Here is a 21378-nt window from a genome sequence, read left to right on the forward strand (position 1 = left end):
AAGATGATGTGCACGTTCCCAATACTCACCTGAGATCTCCTCTCCAATTCAGGCTAATGGTTCACCGATATATGCAGTCATCTAATACTACGCATGTACATGTATTAGTGTGTCATACAGAACATGCAATGTGTAGCAAATTTCCCAGACCATAACCGATGTTCGCTTATTTCCATTTAATTTTCAAGCTGGATTCTAGGAGGAAGCCGCTGAGAGCAGATTTGCCCTAGCAGGGCTGGTGAGCTCTGAAGCCCACAGCCTGACCCGCTGCCAAGAGCCGCCGTTCCCTGTAGGCTTATTCGGCTGCTGGATCAATGTCAGAATAAGTTGTTTTCATGGCAATTCCACTATTTAATGTAAAATTCTACAATACTACATTTTTTTTGCCAAAAAAAAAAAAAAAAAAAGCCTTACTAAAAGTTTTATTGCCATCTGAAGATGCAGATCCCTGAAACAGGTATTTTTAGGTCCTTCAGACTGTGGCAGCCTGCCTGATTTGAGACTCTTACTCTGCCTACAGTTAGTGCTGCCTTATTCACAGTGAAGACCTGCACCCCAGGAGAGGTCCAAATTCTATGCATGTAAATGTCAGGCATTGACAACACAATTCAAGAATAATTGTTTTTATTACTGAATTCTGCATTCTCAAGAGTGAGGAAAGTGCCTAACACACCCAGGGGATGTTAGAAACCTTCAAGGTCCTCCAGAAGTGAATGAGAGAAAACGGGGCGGAGAAACTCTTTCTCCTTCTGCAAGTTTCTCTTTTCCACTCAATTATCTCCATTCTCAAGACTTCTGACTTCATCTCCTCAACTCAGATAATTTTCAAGAATTCCTAAAAGATCCCTTCTGGCAATTGTTTTAGGCAGGGTGGTTATCTACTAGCTCTCTATAACATAAATCTCATACTGCAAGAATAAAAATGGCAAAACAAACCGAAAACTCCTTAAGATGTAAGCCCACAGTTTTTAAGAAAATATGATCTTCCTTCCCATCCTCCTAAATACTTAAAAGCATTTATTATTTGGCTCATCATACATTGTGTCCAAGTATTTCCCAACTGAGATAAAACTCGTATGGTTTGGCTGTGCCCCCATCCAAATCTCATCTTGATTAGTAACTAGCACAATTCCCATGATTGTGGGAGGAGCCTGGTGGGAGGTGACAGAATTATGGGGGTGGGTCTTTCCTGCGCTGTTCTCATGTTAATGAATGAGTCCCACAAGATCTGATAGTTTCAAAAACAGGAGCTTCTCTGTACAGGCTCTCTTCGCCTGCTGCCATCCATGTAAGACATGACTTTGCTCCTCCTTGCGTTCCACCATGATTGTGAGGCCTCCCCAGCCATGTGGAACTGTTAAGTCCATTAAACCTCTTTTTCTCTCCAGTCTCCGGTATGTCTTTATCAGCAGTGTGAAAATGGACTAATACAGTAATTTGGTACCAGAATTGGGGTACTGCTGAAAAAGATAACCCCAAAATGTGGAAGTGACTTTGGAACTGGGTAACAGGCAGAGGTTAGAACAGTCTGGAGGGCTCACAAGAAGACAGGAAAATTTGGGAAAGTTTGGAACTTCCCAGAGATTTGTTGAATGGCTTTGCCCAAAATGCTGATAGTGACAGGAACAATAAGGTCCAGGCTGAGGTGATCTTAGATGGAGATGAGGAACTTGTTGGGAACTGGGGCAAAGGTGACTCATTATGTTTTGGCAAAGACACTGGTGGCATTTTGCCCCTGCCCTAGAGATTTGTGGAACTTTAAACTTGAGAGAGATGACTTAGGGTTTCTGGTGAAAGAAATTTCTAAGCAGCAAAGCATTCGAGAGGTGACTTGGGTGCTGTTAAAGGCATTCAGTTTTATAAGGAAACAGAGCATAAAGGTCTGGAAAATTTGCAGTCTGACGATAGAAAAGAAAATTCCATTTTCTGAGAAGAAATTCAGGCTGGCTGCAGAAATTTGCATAAGCAACCAGGAGCTGAATGTGAATCCCCAAGACCTACAAGAAAATCACTTAACACGCAGTCCATCACAACCACACTGTATTTTGTTGTAACCTCCAGACGACTTAGTATCTTAAAAAAAAAAAAAGTCCCCCAACAAGAGAAGACTTGTTCTGACATCACCAAATTGGATTAGGGAAACCTGAATGACTTCTGTAGTGATTCAAGATTACTCATTCGTCAAACTGGGAAACTACCAAAATGAATCCGTTTTGGGCATTTAACCAGCTATCTGGAATTTTAGCCCACTGTGCCTAAAAGTCACCTCTTTCTGGCAAATAAAACTTTCCTCTAGAAAAAAAAAAGCTTATCTCTAAACATAACTTACCATTTTCATCAGTGACCCTCAAAGTAAAAAGTTTTCAATTTTTAATGCTGTATTGAGGTTTTGAAGACTTCTTACATAAAAATAGGTTCCAGAGAGTTGTGGGTAAAGAGAGCAAGTGGCTGAAGTGAGACCTGGGCCCCACCATGGAGAGAAGCAGGTGGAAATGCCATTGACCTGCAGTGGGGATCCTGACAGTGAGGAGAACGGGGCTTGTGGACCTGGGGCCCTGCCTGACAGATATGCTGTGATACTCAAGAATGTCTCTCCCTGTGGGTCCCTCACTGGGGGAAGGAAATCCACTCTAGGACATTTTTAGAATCTCAAAAAAGACAGCAGAGGATAGGTCTTCCCAAGAAGGCTGTTGGAAGGGAAGAAAAAGGAGCTAAGAGAAGGTGAGAGAGCATCAAGGAGAATCTACCCACACCAAGAACACACAGGCTTGCACACCAGGGAAGGAGGAACGCCAGACGGCATGAGACCCTGCACATGCCCCCAGGAAAAGCAGCGGAGGGAAGCAGCATGGCATGTGAATGGCAACTCAGGCTGGAGGAGCATGTGACCCGAGGAACCTCTGAGCTGTCTGAGCCACAGATGAATCTGGGACGACAGGAATTCAACAAAGCACAAACCAAATGCAATAGAGGGGGAGGCTGTGAGGCAGAGGCCAACAGGCGCTCTTCCTGTTCTTGTACAGCCATCAGCAGAATGGTGTTTACTGGCTTTTTTTTTTTGAGACAGAGTCTTGCTCTGTTGCCCAGGCTGGAGCACAGTGGCACAACCATTGCTCCCTGCAGCCTGGAACTCCTCGATGCCCTCCCCTCTGCCAACCCTCACACCTCACTCTCCCCAGCAGCTGGGACCACAGATGTGCACCATTATGGTCACCTAATTTTCTTAATTTTTTTTGTAGAGACAGTCTCACTATGTTGCCCAGCCTGGTCTTGACCTCCTGAGCTCAAGAGATCCACCCACTTTGGCCTCCCAAAGTGCTGGGACTATAGGTGTGAGCCACCATGGCTGGCCTGGTTTTTACATTTTTAAATGGTTGAAAAAATACAAACAAAATAATAATATTTTATGACATCAAAATTGTATGAAATTAAAACCCTAGGCTGGGCGCGGTGGCTCACGCCTGTAATCCCGCACTTTGAGGGGCCGAGGCAGGTGGATCACAAAGTCAGGAGTTCCCAGCCTGGCCAAGATGGTGAAACCCTGTCTCTACTAAAAATACAAAAACTAGCCAAGTGTGGTGTCGGACGCCTGTAATACCAGCTACTCGAGAGGCCGAGGCAGAGAACTGCTTGAACCCAGGAGGTGGAGGTTGCAGTGAGCTGAGATCGTGCCACTGCACTCCAGCTTGGGCAACAGAGTGAGACTCCATCTCAAAAAAAAAAAAAAAAAAAAAAAGAAATGAAAACCCTCGTATCCATCAATTAAGCTTTAGCGAAGCCCTGCCACACTCACGGGTCTACGACCATCTGCAGCTGCCTCCACACCCCCAGGGACAGAGCAGGGGCTGCATAGAGGCTGGGCAGCTGCAGGGCTTAAGACATGCACCTTTATATAGAAAGGCTGTGGGGCCCTGCTGTAAAGCTTAGAAAACCAGCCGAGGATCCAAACAATACCACTGCAGAACCAATGGAATTTAAACTACGAGGAATAAATAGACATGGCTGAAAAAAGTCGCTGACAGGGAAGATGGACACAGTCCTGCTGAGTGCCAAAGAGAAACACAGGGAGCACAGGCTCGAAGAAGAAAGGTGACCCGAACCAAGAGACTGTGTCCTTCAAGCAGAGGCACCAATGTGTGGGACAGGAAAGGTGCTCAAGGCACAAGAGAAAAGAACTTCCTGGAATTGAGAACTGAATCTTTGACTGAAAGGTATACAATATAGTTCGTGAAAAATGGGAAATTAAGTTAATAAAAGTTAAGGGCAAAGCAAGACTTCCTCAGATGTTGGGTCAGAAAGAGCATCCACCTCCCAGGGGAGGGTAGGGAAGGCAGGGCTGGCCTTGCCCTGTCCACAGCAACGTTCAACTCCACTTCTGAATCCTAGGCAAGCGACTTGGTCATCGTTCCCTGCAAATTGCTATTTATGTTAAAAGGCAGCTGAGAAAGATTTTCAAGCATGAAAAAACTCAGAGAGCAGCATAGGAGCAATGAATGCAAACCAACCAATGAACAAACCCAAACAGGTAGTCATGACCCATCCAGCTACCCCAGGCCACCCTGCGGTGGAAAGGACAGCATCAGATTCTAGTTCTCAGAGATCTGAGAGGCCCACAGCATTAACCAACAGTTTTATACCCAGACAAGCCGTCCTGTTCACATAAAGGTCAAACGCAGGCATTTTTCAACAGACAGAATTCATGAACTACAGCCCTTGTAAAAATGTACTTGTTTATGAAATTCAAATGATCAAGAAAAGATGAATTGAATAACTCAAAAGGAGAAGCTGTAGGGAAAAAACAAATCCAGTCAACCATAAAACTAAAAGTAAGCAACTGGGGGCTGGACGCAGTGGCTCACGCCTGTAATCCCAGCACTTTGGGAGGCCGAGGCAGGCGAATCATGAGGTCAGGAGATCGAGACCATCCTGGCTAGCACAGTGAAACTCTGTCTCTACTAAAAATACAAAAAATTAACCAGGCGTGGTGGCGGGCGCCTGTAGTCCCAGCTACTCGGAGAGGCTGAGGCAGGAGAATGGCGTGAATCCAGGAGGCAGAGCTTGCAGTGAGCCGAGATTGTGCCACTGCACTTCAGCCTGGGTGACAGAGCGAGATTCCGTCTCAAAAAAAAAAAAAAAAAAAAAATTAAGCAACTGGGGAATAACAGAACGCAAATACTATTTATACTATTTATAAACTCTCATAATATAAAAATAGTATTTCTATAAAGGAACCAAAGTCAAAGTCATATATATAGTATATTGACTGTCCTACTCACTCTTAAATAAATATATTTCTATATCAGCATATTCAAATCAATCTTACATTTTAAATGGTTACAAAACTAAGAAGCACTCATATCCCAGCGGTGGCAATGCATATTGACACAATGTTTCAGAAAGCAACTGCTCAGTCACTGGCAATACTTTAAACAAATGCATATACTCTTTGACCTAGCTGTTTATTTTCTAAGATTTTTATCTTGCATATAGAATTATAATGTATTAGTGCTTAAAAGTAACAAATAATTGGCAGGGCACAGTGGCTCATGCCTATAATCCCAGCACTTTGGGAAGCCAAGGTGGGTGGATCACTTGAGCCCAGGAGTTTAAGATCAGCCTGGGGAACACAGCAAGACCCTCTAAAAATTTATCTAAAAAATCAGCCAGGTGTGGCGGCACATGCCTGTGGTCCCAGCTGGTCAGGAGGCTGAGGTGGGAGGATACCTTGAGCCTGGGAGGTTAAGGTTGCAGTGAGCCAAGATCACGCTACTGCACTCCAGCCTAGGTGATAGAGCAAGACCCTGTCTCAAAAAAAAAAAAAAAAAAAAAAAAAAGAATAATGTTCATTACAGCACTGGAAAAGTAGAAATAATTGGAAATCATAAATAATCAAATTATCAATTAATGGAGGGCTGTTTCATAATAAATCTATACAGCAGGATACTAGGCAGTTGCTACAGCTAGGAGAGAGAGATATACACGCACTGTTAATACAAAGATGTTCGACATATATTAAATGCAAAGAAAAAGTTAAAAAATTCTAACAAAAATCAGGAAAAATATATAGCTTTAAAAAATATCTACAATGACAACCTCTCAATGTTCTCCTAACCTTTTTTCAGAACTGAATTCTTTAGGCATAAAAGAAACTTTCATCCGAAGTTCGACAGTTACTTCACTTTTAGGTTGCAGGCTCTTCTGTTTAAGTAAAATTAAGTTTATTTCCACTTTAACGTAAGTATTTCTAGAGACACATCCAACATTTTAATTGATATCCGTGCATAAAGATGATCTTTGTGTTCTACAGATAACAAGCTTCTTTCTTTCCTTTTTATTTAGCACGATTACCTCAGTGTTTTCCACTTTGCTAATGATGTTCACTAATGGCTATTTCTGGACGGTGGAATCTTGGGTAATATTTTTGCTTTCTTCCTTTCTCTCTTGACATACAATAAAACCATTTTTAAAAATGGGTTTGGAAAGTACGTAAATAACTTCAAAGTCATGATTTGCAGGAAAAATATACCATAAACAGCAAAGGTACATTTAAAAAATCGGGATAGAAGCAAGAAAATATCTATAGTAGCCACGTGCAATGGTTTAATTTCACTTCAGATAATTATAGAATAAATATTAAGAAAAACTGAGCTGGCATTTTATTAAAAAAAAACCATAGGCCATCACAGTGGGCAGCATTTCACTATTACTGCCTCCTGCATAATTAATTTTATTTATTTATACTCTTCTGTAAGGATTTATAGCTAAATAGCAGAAGACAAGTAATGAAAAATAAAGAGCATGAAAAGTAGTTCATTGTCAGGCTAATTAATAAATGAAATAAATTGTTAGTTTTACACATCTATATTTAATGAGCTTCTAGAAAAATTATTTTATATACATATATATGTATATAAAATTCTGCTGGACTTTAAGGAAAAAAATAGATGCTTTTCTTTCCAGGCTGCCAAAATGTAGGAAAATCTCTATCAGTAGGAAGTAAATAAGAAAGAATGACTGAGTATATCCTAAGGTTATTATTAAATACCAAGCCACATGAAAGCCAGAAAAGCTTAGTGACCCAACAGCCTCCCACGAGACATAGCAGTACTGGGCATGCAAGTCTTTACAGGGGAAAAAGATGTTACGGGGGCCACTTCCGCCTAAACAAAATACACAGAGCTGATGAAACACCTCAAAATTATAAAAGCACCTATTATTAAAATACAGAATTGTATGGAATTAATTCAGGATACCAGTTTAGTCTCAAAATAAGCACCACCGTCAATCTGCATGTTTTGAGAAGGTGACGAGTCACGCTGAAAAAATGCAGGGAGGTGCAGGGAGCACGCTGGCCAGTAAGACAGTCCCAGCCTTTGCCTCACGGAGCTCCGGGTCCACAGGGCATTCAAACATGCACAAGCCCACACATGACTGTGTAACTCAAAACCGTAACAGGCTCTAAAACAGAAGTGCGGTAACACAACAACGGGGCCCCGGTTTACAAGCAGGGAGTGTGTGGGGTGCGGCAGCTGCCTCTCTGACCTCCTAAGTCGCTCTCTTTTTCATCATAAGTCCTCTTCTCATTTCCCCTGCACATTCATTTTAAAGTCCTCTTGGGTAAGATCATGGTTAGCCAAGACATTCATTCTTGTCTTCGTAAGAACCCAAAGTCTGTAACTTTGCTATTCTAAGTTGTGGGGAAAAACATGAATCCAGTGTGTGGGCCCTCTCCTATGTACGAGCCACACCCAGCCCAACGTCAGCCTTCAAGTCCCCGAGGGCGGCAGGAGCCAGCAATGAACACGCTCTTTGTGCCAGAGGCCACCTGGCGTCCACCACAGCAGAGGCTCTGATGCTTCGCCAGCCTCCGCTGCTGGTGTCACTGTCACCTGAGCTGTTGGGTCTCAGTGCCACAGGGTGGGCACTCACCTAGGACAGGAGCAAAGTTCCCGAATGATGGTGGCAAGCCACACTCAGGGCGCTGACCTGCTCCCATGTGTCACCCTGCCCCAGGGTGGGCTCAGGGCTCCCATGTGTGTGTTTGGGGTCTTGTTTGTATCCAGGGGGTAAGTCATCTGGAGGCCATGCCCTGGAGGATGAAGCTGCATGGGGAGTGGAGGGGCAGGTGCCAGGACCCAGGCCTGGGAGGGCTGCTGCGCTGCGGCGGGAAGACAAGCCTGAACACACACTCTGCACGCCTTGAGGCCCACCTCTGCCTGTCCCCCACCTCACCAAGCCTGTGACCCCAGGGCGGAGTCCTCTGTGCCTGTCCTGAGGGGACTGTATGGACTGCTGTTTCCTTCCGGGCTGTCACAGACGCTGTGACAGACCTCCTCCTCTCTCCAGGAATACGGCTGCAGTCGGTGAGCCCCCAAGAAACACAGTGAAGAAATCGCCCGAGAACATGGAGCTGCGCCCACCTCCAGCCTTGGCTCCAGTGCTCGGAGGCAAGGAGGAAGCCCTGCTCCTGTGGCCTCTGGGCGCTCCATCGCTGCCTGGCTCTCAGGATGCATGCCGTGCTTTATGATCACGAAATTTCCTCCTACAAATGACAAACTGCCGCTCCCTGCAAACCTGGACTGCAAATCCTAAGACCCTCAATGTGAAAGGTGCCTTACAGACCTGCCAATCCACCCCTGGCTCCACAGGTCAGGAATGGGAGGAGGAGGAGATGGCAGAGACACACATAGGAAAGTTCTCACAGGGCAGGGTGAGGAGCTCTTGACGACACGCACCTTCCCAGTAAGTCCCAGGGAGACCGCGCCACCCCCCGCCCGCTCTCAGAGAGCTGATGTTTCAAGTCCTTGGCCAGACGTCCTTTGTCTTGTCTCTGGTGTCCATGGTTGGCAGTGGTCTGAAATGCGGGTCGCAGGGCTCTGCTTTCATTGTGGGGCATGATTCTCTGCATGCTTTAAATCACGCCTCCTCCCTCACATGCAACTCCTCTGTCCTCGGGAAAAGTAACTGGGTGCTGTGGAAGCTGACGTGCTTGACGGACACTAGCCCCGCCCTTTTCCAGACCCCACGGGGCCCCAGGTTTGCCCCAACTAAGAGTCTCCCAAAATGTTATCAGTAATGTTAGTAATTTTCCAGACAGCTTTCTCTCCAGTATCCTACTAGAGTATTTCCCAAGTGCAAAGCCCACAATTTAAGCCCTCTTCTGAAAATTACTTCAATGCCTCTGACAGTTGTGCCTTCTCTGTAGAAAGCTGGCTGTTTAAGAAACAAAGCCATGCATGCCCAGAGATGGAAAGTCACACATTAGAGATACAGGAATAACAGGCTGTATATGAAACCCCAAGGGACAACACTTCTGTGAACACACTGGGTACATCAAGTGGAGATGAGGAGCAAGCCGAGACCAGCCAAGGGCAGCAGCACCCGCAGACCTGCTTCTCAAGCTCTCCTGAACAGGGCTGGGTGTGCCCAAGACAGAAACCTTCCTCTGTGCTGGCTGAAGCAGGAATTTCAAAATAGCCCACCAACCTCATACGCTACATTCACAAAGTCTCATCAGACACAGCCCATGAGTTAAGGTCTTTTCTTGAAGCAACTCAGCGACGTCCTCGCAACAGTCTGAGAAGGAACTTCGGGAGATCTGTACAGGCTCGGGCTTGCCACAAACTCAGGCCAAGCCACAGGCTGCTCTTGTCCTCACTGTCCGGCGTTTCAAACGTTACAGTTATTCTATGAACTTTGTATTTTACTTTGTTTCTTAAGTATAATAGCAACACGGCTGGGTGCGGTGGCTCAGCCTGTAATCCCAGCACTTTGGGAGGCTGAGGTGGGCAGATCACCTGAGGTCAGAAGTTTGAGACCAGCCTGGCCAACATGGTGAAACCCCATCTCTACTAAAAATACAAAAATTAGCCAGGCATGGTGACGACTGCCTGTGATCCCAGCTACTTGGGAGGCTGAGGCAGGAGACTCGCTTGAACCCAGGAGGTGGAGGTTGCAGTGAGCCGAGATTGCACCACTGCACTCCAGCCTGGGTAACAGAGAGAGACTCCATCTCAAGGAAAAAAAAAAAAAAAAAAAAGAAGTAAAATAGCAATGCATACTCAAAAACATTACGAAAATGAAAAAAGTATGCAGAGAAAAAAGATCAACCAAATGCCAATTTGAGAGGTAGCTCTGAGCCTCACAGTATTTTTTGCACAGCTCTCTCTAGTTTATTATTTTAAGCATAGTTGAGATCCCACTGCATTAATACTTTTGGAAACTACATATAATGAATGTAAAAATATTATCTTGAACTTTAGCATGACAGAACTCAACCCAAAAACTATGACCAGTGTTCCCTCTATTTGAACTGTATTTGTAAACAAATGCTGTTATCAATGACTGATTACAAACCAATAACCACATAGTAGTCAGTCCATGAATTACAGGCAGTTCCCTAATCATGACCAACGTGGGTAGAGCAATGACTGCTGTCTCCACCTGCAACTGCCAACAACCCACCACACAGGACCCCAAATTCCGCAACAACTTCACTGAAAACCCAGGAAGGTGAAGATGAGGTCATGAGGGACTTTCACCCACGAAACTTCAACAGCACACAGAAGCACGAGGCAGGCAGAACAAGATACTCAAAGGGTAGCAGAGGAAGACAGCAGGCAGGGAGGCGCGTGTGAGTCAGGCACCCCGGAACCTCTGCAGATTCTGCAATGGCTGCACTGCCAGGGCTTGCGTGGTGCTGCAGGACCCGACTACCGCCATGCCACAGCCACTCGTCCCATAAGGCTGAGCGCCTGAGTACAGGTTTATACTGATTTCTGCTAGGTTTTACAGTTATTTACAGCCAAAGTTCTAGCTCTTGGCTCTTCTTGGAAACTGGATGAGGACACCTCCTCCACCTTCTGACCCTCCAGATCCAAGACAGGTGGGACTGTGGTGGTGGCCCTGAGTGCTGTGCTCAGTGAGGAGGCTCATAGGAGGGCTCTAACCCCTATGGCTGGTGCAGCAGCGTGTGTCTAAAACCCACAGACCCTAACAGCAGACATGCACGCTTTCACCAGCCTCCAGGCACCCTTACTCTCACGTGTGTGTATCCACTACTCTTGCTGTGTCGAGGGGAGACAATGAGTTTCAAAACAACGGCACCGTATTGAGGGGAGGAGAGGGCACCCCCTACTAGAGCACTTGCAGTTGGGAGGATGGGGTGGGGTGCCGTCAGTGCCCAGGGTGGTGGTAGTCGGGGGCCTGAACAGAGTAAGCTTGGGGTTCCTGCAGAGGCTGTCACGGCTTATCAGTGGTCTTGGGAGCCACTAGCAGGTGGGGAGAAACCAAAGTGTGTGGGCTCTGGCCGCCCTGCAGTGAACCCTTGGGAATGTGCCCAGCCTTCTGACCCAGACAGCTCACAATGCCACCCCTGCATGCCTCAGTTCAGATCACATTCCCACCAGACCAGGGGATGCTGTGTGTCACAGAATGGCCACTACCAGCTGGCTCCACCATCCTGCCTGGTCCTGCGGGGTGTGCACATGGCTGTTCTTCCACCAGGAATTAGCGCAGCAAATAATCGAGGTCAGCCCGCCCTGAATTTCTAGTCCTCTGCTTTGCAGCAGCTTCAGGGATCTGGTGGACGTGCATGGACAATGCATTTGGCTCAAGCAAACTCAACGACAGGCTTGGAAAAGGAAAGGAGGAAGCAGAGGGATGGTCCCTCAGTGGGCAGGCATCCCGGGCAGAGCACAGCGCCCCATGACGCCAGGGCGGGAGCTTCACAGGCTGCCAAGTGGGGCTCAGGACTTAAAGGTGTGCGGCCGTCTATCCAAAAATCCATGCAGTGAGGACTGGGAGTCAGGAGTGATCTACAGAGCACCTCAGACAGCTGGCTGCCTACACTGTTTAACATGCACCTCTGTAGCAGTAGAGCTGACCTTTGATTTGAACATTCAATGAAATTTGATATGACTTGATTTAATCATTTAAAGACATTCTCAGCTTTAAAAGGTTTTTGGGGGGACACACGCAGAAAGTTCACTCTAGTAACTAATTTTTAAAAGTCTAAAAATGTTTAGTATGTGCCAGTGCTAAAAGGGAAGCGCCAAGAACACAGCTGTGATGTTTACAAAAGCTTGTCCCAAATAAAGAGGAGCTGATGTTTTAACAATTCATCTCTGGCTGAACCGAAGGAGATAAACTTTACAAATGGAGTCAGGGTACCAGATCTGCCTGGGAAGCAGACTCAGCAGGTGGTTCCTCGGCTCTGCTAAAGCTTCCTCATTCCATATTTAACCTCTGAATAAAACAATTACAAAAAGACCTGACGCTGGAACCAAGGCCAAACACTTTCAAATGATCTCCTGCATGGCCCTTCAAGACTTCCCTTCAATTAATACCACAAAAGAATTGCAATCAGCAAGAAAAAGAAATGTCATTTCTCAGTGCATATAATATGTTATCTTATGCTGTAAGCCTCTTTTTTTTTTTCTTCTTTTTAAGACAGGGTACTGCTCTATCGCCCAGGCTGGAGTGTGGCAGTGCAATCACAGCTCACTGCAGCCTTAACCTCCTGGGGCTAAGCCATCCTCTCACCTCAGCCTCCCAAGTAGCTCAGACCACAGGCACATCACCATGCCCAGCTAATTTTTTTTTATTTTTTGTCGAGATGGGGTTTTAGTATGTTGTCCAGGCTGGTCTCAAACTCCTGTGCTTAAGTGATTCTCCCACCTCAGCCTCCCAAAGTGTTGGGATTATAGGCATTAGCCACCATGCCTGGCCTGCTGTGAACCTTTTTAAAGAAAGCAACTGTGTTAGACAATACTATGTGTCTCCCATTCTCCCTGTTCTTAACAGCATTTGACTTTGTTTAGGGCAGCAACGTGTTTAACGGAGGCCCCATTGCCCAGCCGCTGCTGAGTGGGGAGACCACGTGACACCACGCTAGCCACTGAGAGGTAAGGGAAGCCACTAGGTATGGCTTGGGTGGAGATATTTAAAGAAGGGCAGAGCCAGGGCCAGGAGCAGTGGCTCATACCTGTAATCCTAGCACTTTTGAAGGCCAAGGCGGGAGGATTGCTTAAGCCAGGAGCTCGAGACCAGCCTGGGCAACATAGTGAGACCCCATCCCTATCAAAAAATCAAAATAAGCCCAGTGTTATAGTGCTTGTAGTCCCACCTACTAGGGAGACCGAGACGGGAGGATCGTTTGAGTCTGGGAGGTAAGGCTGCAGTGAACCATGCTTGCAGCCCTGCACTCCAGCTTGGGTGACAGAGTGAAACCTCGTCTCAAAAAAAAAAAAAGAAAGAAGGGCAGAGGCAGCCAGCTACCTTTGCCGGTCCTCCTCCTTCCTGGAATGCAGAGCTAACGCTGGAGTAGGGCAGCCATCTTGCCAACACCGGGCCAAGCAAAGGGCAGCCTCATGGCATTCTCCCTCGGGACCACACGCGGGCTCTGGGCCACCTGCTTCCATACTTGTTACACTTGGAGGACAGAACACTTGGGGTTTAGAGCCCTGTAGCTGGCTCTGTCACAGGCAGCTGAACACAGGTCAGGACACACACAGTGAGTACTCACAGTCTGCCGTGTACTCCACCTGGGAGGGCTGCACAGGCGCACCATCTGCGTTGTGTGGGGTGGGAGTGGAACTGTCAGCCTGTGCCTTACGAACAAGTGCTGCGAGGGGATGATCTGGGTCCACTACCTTCAAGGGCTGGAAACAGAGAAGACACAGCCTTAGCATTCAGTATACTGAACCATGCAGAACTCTTCTCCTCACCTCTAGGACACAGTGTACATGCCTTAGAAAAAACACACACATGCACACACCCATGGAGGTCCTAACGAGTTGTGGCCAAATGCCCCAGCTGGCTGTCTCAGAGGAACTGAGTGGACACAGGGTTTCAATTTCCAAAATAACTACCAAGAAAAGGACAGACGAACAACTAAGACCATTTTGACACCAATTAAAGTGTGAATGTCTAACCCCACGCAAAATCTGAAACTGTCTTTCCTTATAGGAGTTTCTGATTTTTAATCACCAACAGCTTTTCCAGTCCAATCAATCAGCAATCATTCCCACAAAAGGTCACCCGCACTGCACAACTGCTGAAAACCAGATGCTTAAATCTAGTAGACTCCTGTTTTTTATGTCGCAAATGGCAGAGTGGTGTGAATTAACCACAAGATACTGCTGAGTGGTTTCTTCACACAGATGAGGGGAGAATTAGAAGTGAAAATATTTATTTAAAAACAATCTATGATGGTAACATAGGACTTGAAGACGCATATATTCTGATCACCTATAAAATCCAATCCTATGATGAAATCACAACTAAACAATTTTTTTTTTTCTTTTTGAGACAGAGTCTCATTCCGTCTCTCAGGCTGGAGTGCAGTAGTGTGATCTTGGCTCACTGCAACCTCCACCTCCTAGGTTCAAGCAATTCTCGTGCCTCAGCCTCCCGAGTAGCTGGAATTACAGGTGTACCCACCACGCCTGGCTAATTTTTGTATTTTTGGTAGTGATGTTTCGCCATGCTGGCCAGGCTGGTCTTGAACTCCTGATGTCAGGTGATCCACCTGCCTCAGCCTCCCAAAGTGCTAGGATTACATATGTAAGCCACCACACCCGGACAACAAAACAATTTTCAAGTCTTAACCAACACTCTACTTGGAATTCTAAATATCTCAAAGGAGTAAAATTTTAATAAAATGATAAAATTATCTTGAGCAAAAATGCTCATGAATTTTATAAGCTAGACAGGTAAGAAACCAAAGAAGCAGATGCTTTGTCACCCAGCTAAAAACAAAAATGCAAATACACCTCAATGATGATAAAATAAGATACAACTGTAACACACAAGAATGACATGCTTCAAATTTTCCAAAATTACATTAGCAGAAGTTTTGTGGTGGCATAAAAAATACAGTTCAACAATGAGATAAAAACCTTCATCAGCTCTTCAAGGCGGTTACACTTCTTGGAGGCAAAGAGAGAGGGATGCAGGTAATTCCCATCTTCTTCATCATCATCATCTTCATTGTCAGAGCTGACTCCTGATTCTGAAATCAAAATCACATTTCAAGATTTTGGTGTTTGATAAGAAAAAAAGTACAAATTAATTATGCAAAAACTTAGAAGCAGCCAAAGGTAGAGCTTCTTGGTTATCTGTTGAAAAGACACTTTTAGAAATTTTTCCATAGAGTCACCCAAGTTGTTCAGAAGGTGGCCAGAAAGGATTGCGATCTTTGGCCATTTGGTGACTCCTTGCCAGCATTGAGCACCAGCTGGTCTGGGGCTCTGTATTCTTTCTTTTTTTTTTCCTTTTTTTAAAAAAGGGCAAAAATTGTACTGATTTATGAAAAGCAAAATAATAGCGACAGAAATAAACAACTACAACAAACCTGAAGATGAGATCTGCAATAAGATTTACACAACTGATTTGAAACTTATTTTGGCTGAAGAGAACAAAATTCAGTGGAAGGGCCAGGCACAGTGGCTCACGGCTGTAATCCCAGCACTTTGGGAGGCCGAGGAGGGTGGATCACCTGAGGTCAGGAGTTTGAGACCAGCCTGGCCAACATGGTGAAACCCTGTCTCTACTAAACATACAAAAATTAGCCGGGCGTGGTGGCACATGCCCATGATCCCAGCTACTTGGGAGGCTGAGGCACGAGAATTGCTTGAACCCGGGAGGCGGAGGTTGCAGTGAGCCAAGATTGTGCTCGCGCCATTGCACTCCAGCCTGGGCCACAGAGCGAGACTCTGTCTCCAATTAAAAAAAAAAAAAATTTAATGGAAGATATGTGTGTGTGTATATATATATACATCTATATAAATAGACTTGTCAAAATACCATCTTTATTCAGAATACAGCTAACTGGCTTTGGCAGTAAGAACTCCAAAATAGAGACACTGTTATAAAAATAATAGCTTAAAATAGATAATTCAAGTAAAATTTTCACTTTTGTGGCCATGAATAATTGAGCTATACATCCCTGAACACTGTGGTACTTGAATAATCCAAGAGAGGATATATAACTCTTTTCTCTGTGAAACGTTAAGTGGGCAAAATGAGGACAAAAATTTCCCACCCAGATGATTATGTTCTGATAGCATCAATATTTAATTATATTTCATTTATCTATAAAATATTAACCAAAGATTTAATAAAGGTGCACCAGCAGGGTTGTAATGATCACGCCTTAACTGCAGGATTTCAGACACATTCTAGAAATTCGAGTCTAGCTTTCAACCATGCATCTGTAAGAATGTGTATCTTCATACTTTTCCCAGAACCACCCCGCCTGCCGCCCCCACAACACAGGCCCAAAGTCTGGACGGAACAGACGCAGTGGGACCTACTTTTTTTCTCGTCACTTTTGTTTTCTGCCAGGACGGTGTAGCGTCCCTCTTTCATGGCTTTCTGGATGAACTTATAGTAGGGGTTGAGGTAGTGGTCGAAGCGCAGAAAGTCGAACTGGGAGTTGCGGGCCTGCTTGGCCTTCAGCATGATCTCAAACTGTGCTCCCTGCCTGCACACGAAGCTGGCCGTGCGCTCGATGATGGCGTGCATTTTAGCGGTTGGTGGCTATGGGAAAACACACATATTCACGTCACCCATTTGTCCTCTTGTCCACCGGCCACAGGATTTCATTAAAACATAGAAATGACTCTGGTTTTACTGTCAATTTTAAGAGATATGAGACTTTAAGCTGGAAGAGCCCAGGCTGTTCGGACCCCTCATCTCCAAATCTTGTCAGGATTTTGCAGGGGAGAAAACTCGCCAGCTGAGGCAGGCCACTCCACCGTGGTACAGACCCACGGGAGGTGACTTCTTTGTGCACCAAGTCAACATTTTTCTCTATATTTAAGTTCGGTTCTATGATGGAATTCAGAGGGTTTGTGAATCCTCTGTGCATGCGAATTTTACAAACAAGCATTTTTCTAGGGAAAGGGTATACATTCCATGGTTCTCAATAATCAGAATCACTGCTCTTTCCTTCTTCTTAGCCGGGGACTAGCTCTCACAGCTTGGAGGCTCGCTCTTACAAAACAGCCCTTCTGGACATCCAACAAAAGCCATAAGAGTATGCCATGTCTTTTCTTCTGCACCTGAGCCCTGCTCCTCAGCCCCTGCACAGTTCCTGGCTCACTGCCATTCCCACTTAAAAGCAGTATCCCAAGCTGAAGACCGCCTAGGTGTGGTCTGGCCAGAGCAGATGGGACACTCCAGGTGAGTTTCTTCCCAGCATCAAAGCCCCCCCATCCCTTCATGTGCTGCTAAGGAGTCACTTCCACGAACCTCATGCTCTTAGCATTTCCTGCCCACAAATGGATCTTGTTAGACCAAAGGCTGAAAGCCACACATCTAAAATACCTTTCATATCAACAAAAGAGATTAACACTAGGAAATTACTTGTAAATAAATCTGGCAATTATTCTCATTAAAAATGGATGGTTAAGAATTCAGGGCTTCATCCTTCATAAAATATTAATGGCTTAATTCTCTAATTTAATTTTGGAACTAATAACATCCTTCACACTTAAAAAGGATAAATGTCTACAATTAAAGTTATTCATTAATCCCCAAATAATTGAAATTTCATGTTAAAGGCCCATTGTGTGCGTATCCATGACTTGGATTCTCAGTGGCTCTGGCTATTCATTGTTAAAACAGAATATTCCATAAACACATCAATAATTAATGATCACTTCATAATAACGACCCTTAAAGGAAAATATGATACTCCCAGTTTAGGCTTTCTTTATTGACCAAACCAACTTGTTGATCCAAAATTTGTTAAAAGTAGGCCTATCTGTTATATACTACTACTATTACCATGGTTAAAAAGCAATGTGTAGGTAATTTCACAAAAAAACAAAGCATCTTACGAACATATTTCAAGGTTGGCTACGAACCCTGAATAAGATTAAAAAGCATCTGGTTTGGAAAAAGCCATTCTTTACTTGCTTTATAAGGCAGACTTTAGGTAAATAATTTTCCATTTAAGAATATCATGATCATTCCTACTACACAATGAGATTTAAAAAATACAGTCAACATATAAATATGCATATGTTATAACGGCCTGAGAAAAGGAAAACCATTTTTCTAATTTAAATCCAGTGGGGAAGCCTTTTGTTTAAGGAAGCTGACGGAGCCCCAGAAGGGGGCTAACACCTCCTCTCCCCCTCCCTGGAAATTCCATTAATGTGAATTTAAGCTCCAGAGGAGGCATGGGAAACGGGAGAAAGGTATCTACAGGTCAGAAAACCCACACAAATGTACGGCTTCCTAAGAGCTTTGGAAAAGGCTTGAGCTCAGACCCACTGGGGGACCAGGAAGGAGGTGGCATGACATGAAGACAGGGAAATTAGCAAGGAACCCCTGGGGCAGTGGGGCCAGCCCTCTCCTCGCGGGATTAGGGGAGAAAAAAAACCAAATACCTGCTTTGCCCAGAGCCCTAAATAAGTATCAGATTGAGTCAAAATTCAAAGGCAAAAATACAAATACAGAAGTACTAGCAGTAAATATAGGAAAATATTTTCAAACTCTTGCGGGTGGGAAAAGTCTTCCAAAATACGCTTTAAAATTCTGAAGCCATAAGGAATAGAGGGACATAGATCACTCTATACACTCTACACTCTATACAATCACTTACAAGACAAAGTGCGGGGAGAAAATACCCACAAGACACGTTGGGGACCAAGAGTTAAGGCTCATTAGACATCAAGAGTCCTTACGAATCCGAACAAAAGGCCAGTGGCTCCACAGCAATTCAAGAATAAATCAACATTTTTCCCTCCCCACCCACCTTCCGCGACAATACAGTACCTAAATTATGATGAAATAATGCTCTAATCTGCACAAATTCGATAAAGCTTAACTTTAGTGGTTCGGAGCTCTAGAGTCAGTCCCTTGGCTGGAACCCCAGGCCTGACCCTCACACATCTAACTTAGGGCAGTTACTCTTAACTTTCTAAACCTTAACATCTGGCAACAACTGTATCTGCTTCGTAGAGTTATTTTTGTATTTTTATTTTTTTGAGACAGGACCTGGCTCTGTTGTCTAGGCTGGAGTGCAGCAGTACTGTATCAGCTCACTACAACCTCCACCTCCAGGGCTCAAACCATACTCCCACCTCAGCTTCCTGAGTAGCTGGGACTACAGGCATGTACCACCATGCCTGGCTAATTTTTTTCATTTTTTGTAGAGGCAGAGTTTCACCATGTTGCCCAGGCTGGTCTTGAACTCCTGGGCTCAAGCGATTCTCCCACTTCGGCCTCCCAAAGTGCTGGGATCACAGACATGAGCCACTGCACCTGGCCTGTAAAGTTATTTTGAGTATTAACTGAGAGATATGCCTAGTACAGTGTCTGGTACACAGTAAGTGCTTCATAAAGGCTGGTTCTATGTTATTATTCATTAACAGAGTAAGTGTTGCACATAACAGCAACACTTCCCCATATCCTTTCCATGAAACATGTTCGAGCGAGCACATTTCCCTTGGAACCACGCCCTAACAGGTCTGGGACTACAGGCACGTGCCACCACACTGGCCTATTATTTTTACTTGTTTGTAGGGATAGGATCTATGTTGCCCAGGCTAGTCTCGAACTCCTGGCCTCAAGTGATCCTCCCACCTTAGCCTCCCAAAGGGCTGAGATTACAGGTGTGAGCCACTGTACCCAGCCTGGGGTGCTGTAATTTCTAACTACTTCTTACTCTTCATCCAAAAGCCTCAAAGATCCTGTCATCATTAGGTTCTAAACCAACATTTAGTTTAAAAACCAAGAACCTCCTGAAGTACCTGCTGTCTTTCCCAATCACTCCAACCTTCTCTTGTCAGTGAGTCAAACCATGCCCTGCCCCCTGAGGCAGCAATAGTCTACTTAACCACAATTCAACAATTCTGAGGCCTAGCCACTAAAACAACTTATAATGCAGACACTTCTGTCTTCTACATTTTCTCCACTAACACGGACACCACAGTGTACAATTTACACAATGAATTACTGCCAAAAAAAATAATAATTATGAGAATGAAATACTAACAGTGCCATAAAATAAATGAAAGATGCAAATGAGAGACTCAATGAAGCACTCAGTTTCCACAGTCAAAATAACATTCAAGAGGCCTCTATAATATCTTAGAAGAAACTCTAATGATAAGAAAGCCAGTTGCTACACACTAAGACTTACTTTGCTCTCCAGTGAGTGACAAGTATGTTTGATCTGGCAGACTATCAAGAGCTTAGTGATGCTTATTTTGGCTGAGAACACAAAGCCATTAAATATTTTAATAGGAATTAAGGCAACAAAATTCTATTGTACCTCTATATTCAAATTTGGATAAAAAATTTAAAAATCTTTAACACTAAAAACAAGTAAAATTCCATATAGTCAACTTCACCTACACTTTTTAGCATTAAATATAGATGGAGCACTTAGCATTTAATAAAAATGGGGCAACCATGATTTTTTAAAGCTTCATGTTAATGTGCCTCTCATGCATAATAAACATATTTCAGAACAAATAGGAATATAATATATATAATACATGGAAAATATATTAATACAAGTCTCAGGATATCAAATCTTTGGGTAATTTCAGCTTTAACTATAGCAAAATGATCAATACTAGAAATGGAGAAACAAACATATGTAGTAATATAGTTTGGATCTGTGTCCCCACCCAAATCTCATGTCAAATTGTCATCACCAGTGTTGGAGGTGGCGCCTGGTGGGAGGTGAAGGGATCATGGGGTGGATCCTTCATGAGCAGTTTCGCACCATCTCCTCTGTGCTGCTCCCGTGATAGACAGTGAATGAGCTGTCATAAGATCTGGTCATTTGAAAGCGTGTAGCACCTCCCTGCCTTCCTCCTGCTCTGGACATGCTAAGACATGCCTGCTCCCTCCTCACCTTCCGCCGTGACTGTAAGTTTCCTGAGGCCTCCCCAGAAGCAGATGCTGCCCAGCTTCCTGTACAGCCTGCAGAACTGTGAGCCAATTAAACCTCTTCTTTATAAATTACCCAGTCCCAGGTATTTTTTTATAGCTGTGTGAGAACAGACCAAAACAAGTAGCAATTATACCACGCAAAATCCAAAAAGTTATTTTACCCATATTTGCAAGAATAAAAGAGAGGGAGAGGATATATAAATGAATAAGGGAAGAGAAGGAAAGCGTTGGAGGCAGGAATTAAAAGGGCTATTTTTATATTGCCCTTCATCACATTAATGAAGGGTAAGAACCACCAAAATCACGCTGAACTCAATTAGAGTGGCAGCGAGTGATCGCAGGGGGAGGTGAGAGATGCTCTCTCTGTGCGGAGCTTTCCCGGCATCTACCATGCAGCGAGTGATTCAGGATGTGGGACACAAACAAGAATCGAGAATGCCTGCATCGATGCCACTTGCA

General features: G+C 44.6%; 1 protein-coding gene across 5 annotated transcripts in view; it reads right to left on the reverse strand.

The window, feature by feature from the left end:
• SFSWAP (splicing factor SWAP) overlaps positions 1-21378 on the reverse strand; it is an 87240-nt gene that overhangs the window by 55860 nt on the left and 10002 nt on the right. For all 5 annotated transcript variants that reach the window (XM_032168256.2, XM_032168255.2, XM_032168254.2 and 2 more), the window contains exons 5-7: positions 16317-16542; positions 14901-15013; positions 13526-13661 (exon numbers count right to left, since the gene is read on the reverse strand). In XM_032168256.2, coding sequence (XP_032024147.1) covers positions 13526-13661; positions 14901-15013; positions 16317-16542 — 475 coding nt within the window. The remainder of the gene's footprint in view (positions 1-13525; positions 13662-14900; positions 15014-16316; positions 16543-21378) is intronic.

Source organism: Hylobates moloch, unplaced genomic scaffold, assembly GCF_009828535.3.
Source record: "Hylobates moloch isolate HMO894 unplaced genomic scaffold, HMol_V3 SCAFFOLD_12, whole genome shotgun sequence".
Taxonomy (NCBI): domain Eukaryota; kingdom Metazoa; phylum Chordata; class Mammalia; order Primates; family Hylobatidae; genus Hylobates; species Hylobates moloch.